A 7,392-nucleotide genomic window follows, 5' to 3' on the forward strand; every position below is an offset into this window, starting at 1 on the left:
GGTTGTTGATGTAGATTTCGAAATCCTTCAGAAATAGCGGAGCCGGATAGTGTAGAGTAATTTTCAATGGCTGCTTAAACTTTGAAGAATTTATGAAAATTTGTACATTTTCACACATGTTTTAGAAAAATAAATACCAGTAAAAATTTAAAATCTTTAAAAAGTAGTACATTTTTGTTAGTTTCTATTGAAATCTAGGACTCCTGGTGTCTGCTATACCCTCAAACACGGCGATACAGAAAAATTTGTATTGATACAGATTTTTTATGAAAATAATCTGGCATCTCTGGTTCATACTGACACTTCGCAGCACTGATTATTTATGCATTTTGTTTCCGCATCTCTCTCATTCTCTTTCTGTTTTCATGCTGTCTGCTGTTTAGCCTGGGTTGAAGCGAAGTAATTTGTCAACCCAGACGAAGCAGCGGATAGCATGAAAACAGAAAGAGAGTGAGAGAGATGCGGATACAAAATGCATGAATAATAGTAATTCCGTGTATCATTTCATTTCTGAGTGTACGTCACGCCAAAGATGTTTTCGATCAACTGACAATTATTTGACTCATTTGTCTATAACGCAGTTCAGAAGCCTAATATTAAAATGTGATGTTCGTCAAACTTGTATTTAGATTATTGGTTTTCCTACAATTATCACCAATGACGCCATATTCTAACTCTCATATTTACTAATGTTTTGTGGCTTCTCAGTCTTGACAAAATCAAAACACTGTTATGTTATTTTGTCCGACGTTTCGGTCCGTTTGGGACCGGCGTAAAAGTGTTAGTACTACCTACTCATACTAAACTATAGGATTTTTCGATCGTTTAGTATGAGTAGGTGGTACTAGCGCTGTCACGCCGCATATATGAAAGTTAGGATATGGCGTCCTTGGTGACAATTGTAGGAAAAATACTTATCCACAAGTTTGCCGAACATCTCATTTCAATATTATGCTTCTGAACTGAGTTATGGACAAATGAGTCAAATGATTGCCAGGTGATTGAACACAACCTTGACGGTCACGCAACACATCATTGTAGCTTGCTGCACTGAAAGCCATTGCTTCAAAATCGAGCTGTCAGTAGAAGTTGAATTCAAAGTCGAAGTCGACGCAGCATTGTGGCTCCCGCTTTAGACACCCAAAAAAGCAGAATGAATTTTCGGCGGCAGTTTCCATTTAAATTTTGGGTGAATTTTGTTTTACAAATCATGAACAAGTTGTTATTGATATCCCAATTTTCCCTTTTAACAACAAGTCAAAGTCTCCAATTTAGTTACGGTTACCGTTATTACTGATTTCCTAAATAATGTTTTTCATCACAGAGATACTGTAAGCTGGGTGAAGATCAGAAAAACAGATATAAATGTATAAATGTCGTATAGAATCACAGATCGTGTTTCGAGATTTGTTGATTTTTTTCGGTGAAAAAAGACTTTCCAAATCGTTTTGGCATAACGTTTCGGCCTACTTCATTCAGCCATCATCAGATACAAAACGTTTGTTCTCCACCACTGTGGCCACAGTGGTGGAGAACAAACGTTTTGTATCTGATGATGGCTGAATGAAGTAGGCCGAAACGTTATGCCAAAACGATTTGGAAAGTCTTTTTTCACCGAAAAAAATCAACAAATCTCGAAACATAAAATTCAACGGTGACAAAAAAACCCCACAAAGAATCACAGATCGGCAATGAACAGACACTTCTACCGACGTCCCGTTCACTTTTAAAAAGACTTAGTAGGCATAAATCTGAAATCAGACGTCGTCCAGCTCGCAAACCACACAAAAAGCTACCTAACGGGTACAAAAGCAAGACTTTCACAAGAACATACCTGCACGCGGTCCATCATATCAAAATACATTTAAAAGAAGTGCCACTAGCTGCTCTCCACATTCTGTACTACTTCACTCTACGCTATGGATAGCCCTACCCTCTCGCTGAATGATCTTCCGGTGGAAGTTCTTGAACATATTTTTTCCTATTTACCGCTATCCGACCGAAAGGCAGTGTCGCTCGTGTGCCAGGTATGGAACGAGATAGTTTTCAGCCGTCGATTCATGAAAAGTGTCGCACTCAATGTCATCATGGACTGGGAACAGTCCCAGGTCCACTATCTTCGGGCAAGCACTCGACGTTATCGACGAGTATTTGTATTCTTGGGGCCGGAAACGTGCTGCGAGTTCGACTTCACCGTGATCATCGAGATTTTGGACCTGTTCGGCAACGACCTGGAAAGTTTTCACTGCATGAGCGGATTCACCGAGGAACAGCTATGGAAGGTGATGATTCGCGCTCCGAATCTGCAGCAGTTGATCGTCGGGGTGGATGCCGAGAGTTTAAAGCACGAGCGAAGCTTTCCCGTGCTGGGACGTTTGCAGGATTTGGGCTCGCTGGTCAACGTACTTCAGATCCGCGGCCTGGATATGCCCAAGTTAACACAACTCAGTGCAAATTTCACCACTGCTTCGGACGCGTTGGGATCGATCGACCTTCTGCGACGGCTGACTCCACAGCTCAGGAACTTGGAACTATTTTCGATGGAGTACTACTTCTCCATTGATGAGCTGCGTTGTCCCAAGGTTGAAGTCCTGAAGCTGGCCGGGCAAATTTGCGCAGGAAATGATCGCGCAGTGCGGTCTTTCTTCGGTGGTTTCCAGTGCCTGAGGGATGTCAGGCTAGAATTCAACGTTACCGATCGGATACTAGATGCCATAACGCAAACCTGCCCGAGGATTGAGAATTTACATTTCAAGAGTGATCTTCTGAGTTCGGATACTTTTCAATTACTGGAACGTCTGAAAAGTTTGAAGGTATGTTTTATTTTTTTTAACTGAATAATTTGTTTCGATCGAATCCATTTCTACCTTCAACAGACGTTGAGCATCATGGGAAGCATAGATTTTCGCATCGCACTGGAATGCAAACCGCTGGTAAGTGTAACACGGTTTTGCTTGCAACTAGTTATCCTGGACGACGGTACGAGAATCTTTGGTGGCTTCAAAAAGATGCTTCCGAACGTGAATGACATTAGTGTCAAGTTGGTTACACACGTTCAACCTGAGAGGGCTCTGCTGCACGTCTGCCGGAGTTTTCCACACATCAGACGACTGACCATTGCCGATGCCACCACTCGTATTCGTATGTTAAGTTGCACCACTTTTCAGAACCTGCGCAACCTGTATCGACTGGAGGAGCTAACTCTGAAGTCGATTCATGTGCCGGTGGCGTTCATGCATCGGAACAAGTGTCTGAAGCGGTTGAAGATCAAGTACTTCCACTGGTTGACCGATGGGGATCTGATAATGCTGGCAGATTTGTATCCCAATTTGAAATACCTGGAGCTATCGTGGTGCAGAAAAGTGAGTACCAGAGGTGTGGAGGAGTTCCGCGCGCGATTGCCGGATTGCGTGGTCCACTGCATTCAATCGAGACTGTAAAGAGCGTAGCGTATAGATTGGTTTATATTTTTGATTCTTTTTTATTGTATTTCTCTGCAGTAGTTGTACTAATTTTATAATTGCTAGAATTTTACATTGATTTTTTTTAGTTTTGCCAGAAAGATGCAGATTTTGATATTCATGATTTGAAAAGGATTTCTAAATGTAGATAGCCCACAGTTTATTTCTACTGCTACAATAACATTTTAAAATATTCTTGAAAGGATGTTGGAATAAAAATTGACAAAAATTAACATTTGAATTTGAATGAATCTCTAAACTGCGCAATGTGGTGATGACTATGTATCGTCGAAAGAAATAAACCTGTCATACACGTTTTTTCTCTACCCATCAGATTATACGACTCTTCTTCTTTTCTCTTAATCCTGGGCATCCATGGTGATGCTGAGGGCTGAATTGAACGATCTTCATCCTGGGCAATTGCTCGCCATCGCCTTGACCGGGTCAAATTTCCGTCGATTTGCTTGATTTCGTTGTTGAGGCTGCGCTGCCATGAGCCATGTGAGTCTGCCTCTGCTGCGATGTCCTGCTGCTGGGTTCCAATCTAACGCTTGCTTGAAGATTTCGTTTCCGACCCTGCGTAGAGTGTGGCCGACCCACCTCCACATTCGCTGCCGAATTTCTGTTGCTATCGGCTTTTGATGACATACGATGGAGCTCCATGTCCGAGATTCATTTGTGAGGCCACCATGCACGAATCATATACCGCAGGCATCTATTGATGAAGACCTGCAGCCATTGAGTGTTCTCCGCTGATACACACCAGGTTTCACTGGCGTATAGCAGCACAGATTCACGTTCGAGATAAAAATTCGGATTTTGGTGTGTCGACTGATCTGGTTGTTCTTCCATACACTTCTTAAACTCGCAAAAGCAGCCCTCGCCTTCTTCATCCGTGCACCTATGTCGATCTTGGTGCCGCCATCGGCCGCCATTTGGCTACCAAGATATTGAAAGCTTTCAACATTCTCCACTGATTGCCCAGCTACCGTAAAGCTGGAAGGGTTCACCGTGTTTACATCCAACGATTTGGTCTTGTTGACGTTGATGATAAGCCTACCACTGAGGAGCGATTGAGCTAGAAGAGCAACGTCATCAGCCTATTCGAAGTCATTTAGGTGCTCCATGGTAATGGGCTGCCCAAGCAATCCACGATTTGGTTCACGGTCAATCGCAACTACCAGGATCTCGTCGAGGAACAGTAGCGGTCATAGGATACATCCTTGCCTCACTCCTGCAACCCGGATGGGATCGGACAAAACACGAAAATGCCCTGTCAGGTATTTTTTTACGCGGTTTTCATTTACGCGGCCGCGTAAATGAAAACTCCGTACAAAAAAAAATCATCGACTTATTTTTGCATGATTCGTCGAGAAATGGTGAGACTTTTTTAAGCGTTTTTTTTAAATTTTGAACTGAGTTTTATTTTTACGCGGTACGTATCCCCGCGCGACTGTGCTTCAATGAGGCCGATGATTTTCTCATGGAGACCTTTGCGCCTGAGGGCTTCCCACATGTTTCCGTGATTGAAACGGTCGAAAGCTTTTTCGTAATCAATGAACACCAGGTAGAGAGAAACTTGGAATTCATTGATATGCTCCAGAATGATACGGAGCGTGACAATATGGTTCACACAGGATCCCAAAGGACTCAAGTTACCACTAAGCCGTAAAAATTGGCACCAAGTTGGTTATATATCCATATGAAGCGCATTGTTAACAGAGCCCATTAGAACTATATCCTATAATAGATCTGCTTAAAAGCCTATTTTGGCGAAATATTCGGCTGATACTGAGTTGTCCAAAAAATGTCTCACGAAACCTAATGCAAGCCTATCCATATACCGTCAAGGCACCATTCACCGTGGATCTAAGAGGATTCGGGGTAAATAAGGGCTGTCATTTGACACCAGTCTTATAAACATTGTTGGTGCCGCTTTTAATTGCCTTCATTATAGGTTAAAATTAAAGCAATATCCACAGAAGTAGAAAAATTTTCACAAAATTTGGTGATATAGTACAATTAGTAAAGGGTAGAAGGGTCGCCTAATTCCGTTGTAGGTCACCATTCACCGTGGTAGTAGGGACCCATTCACCGTGTATGAGAAACTTTATTCTACTTTGTTTAAAAATGATCAAAACAACCCAGCCAAGGGAATTTTCTTCGTTTAAATTCATTTCAAGTAATAACTTGCAAGATTTTATTAGAAAAACGAATGTTCAAATTTTCGATTTTTTCTAGATATATGGGACAATATGGGGCACGGTGAATGGAGACCATTGATTTTTAGGGTACCCATTTACCGTGCCTTTTTGTTTCAATTAAAAAGTACGAGTAATCGTACTTTCTTGTTAAACTTACTTCGGCTATAAAAAATACATACCTGATATGTGAATTTAATTGCTTCTTGGTGGAATAAAAACGTTACTACATTTAGTTTATCACTTAAATCACCTTAGCGCAGTTTTTGTTTTTTCACTATGAATGCAGTGAACGAGCAGAAACCCGCCTCATGTAAACACATTTTAGTGTCAAAATGATACTTATAAATGTTTCCAATGAGCGTTTTGACATAGTAACAATACACTAGTAAATAAAAAGAAAATCGCGTTAAGTACTGTTCCTCTGAATTCCACTAAGAATTTGCATCCTTTGACAGATACGTATTTCGACCTCAACTGTAAGGTCGTCTTCAGTGTCTTGTACTTGACTCGAGTCAAGTACAAGACACTGAAGACGACCTTACAGTTGAGGTCGAAATACGTATCTGTCAAATGATGCAAATTCTTAGTGGAATTCAGAGGAACAGTACTTAACGCGATTTTCTTTTTATTTACAGATATTCCCCTAACAAGCCCAGGTTAATCATCAATACACTAGTGTTGTATTGGTGAAATTGAAGGGAAACTGTCATATCATTCAATCATAATATGGAAATAATGAAAAATTATTCGAAGGCACACGGTGAATGGAGCCCCCACGGTGAATGGCGCCTTGACGGTACGTGAGAACAAAAGATGTTTACAAAGTTCTTACAGATAGCTTAACACGGGAAATCTGAACACAAACCACTACCACACAGAAATTTGGATTAGTCAATACGGCCAGCTTTAATCTGCGTACCGAGTCTCTGGTGAAAGAGTTGTCAAAAATGGATAAAGAAAAAAAAGAAAAAGAAAGTTATTTACTTTCTTTATTTTTTTCTCCGGATGTTTTCCATCGAAGTCTACTTTTCTCCGATTTTTACGGCCTGATCCATATTCGATCTGATGTCCTCGGGGTTGTTGGTCTTAAGTGGATGTCGTCACGTTTCCCATCTGCTCCAAAGATGCACCAAGAGATCGGTTTGCTCAGCACCGTATTTAAGGAAAAGAAGGCAATAAGTTGGGACAGCATTGATGTTCCGATCCGAATGTTCCGGATGATCCGATGTTCGGTTCTGAAATCGGGCACAATGTGGCCGCATTGGAAATGTATAAAATGGTTTTATGGAGGGTGGAGAGAGATCTGCAGGAGATGCAGCTAGGGAAGTTTGGGAGGTTGACGAGGTTCCGTAACAAGAGGAATCAAAATGGGGCCCATCGATTAGTGTTCACTCAGCGAAAAAAACTAGCGAAATTCATCGAAATACCTTATGAAAATTTGCTATAACTAATTCTTATGGATGACATAAGAATACCTTATGAAAATTAATCGTGCTTGCTATGACAAATTTCATAAGATAGACTTATGAAAAGAACAAAAAAATCTTAAAATGACGCAGACTGGATTCGATCCATGAACGTCGGGATCACCGAGCCCGTGTTTTATCCACACGGCTACCGACGCTTGAGAATACCATGTTGCTAAACATGAATAAAAGCTAAGCTGTGAGACGATTTTACGTCATAGGTTGACCTTATGAAATTTATCCGAATCATTATGAATTATT

At 41.2% G+C, this 7,392-nt stretch overlaps 1 protein-coding gene across 1 annotated transcript; it reads left to right on the forward strand.

The window, feature by feature from the left end:
• The first annotated feature begins 1,804 nt into the window (after positions 1-1,804).
• LOC115267150 (uncharacterized) lies at positions 1,805-3,543 on the forward strand. The gene is made up of 3 exons (XM_062855021.1): positions 1,805-2,813; positions 2,877-2,933; positions 3,168-3,543. The coding sequence occupies exons 1-3, from the start codon at positions 1,920-1,922 to the stop codon at positions 3,438-3,440; spliced, it is 1,224 nt and encodes a 407-aa protein (XP_062711005.1). The 5' UTR covers positions 1,805-1,919; the 3' UTR covers positions 3,441-3,543.
• Positions 3,544-7,392: the final 3,849 nt, after the last annotated feature.

Source organism: Aedes albopictus, chromosome 2 (assembly GCF_035046485.1).
Source record: "Aedes albopictus strain Foshan chromosome 2, AalbF5, whole genome shotgun sequence".
Classification (NCBI taxonomy): domain Eukaryota; kingdom Metazoa; phylum Arthropoda; class Insecta; order Diptera; family Culicidae; genus Aedes; species Aedes albopictus.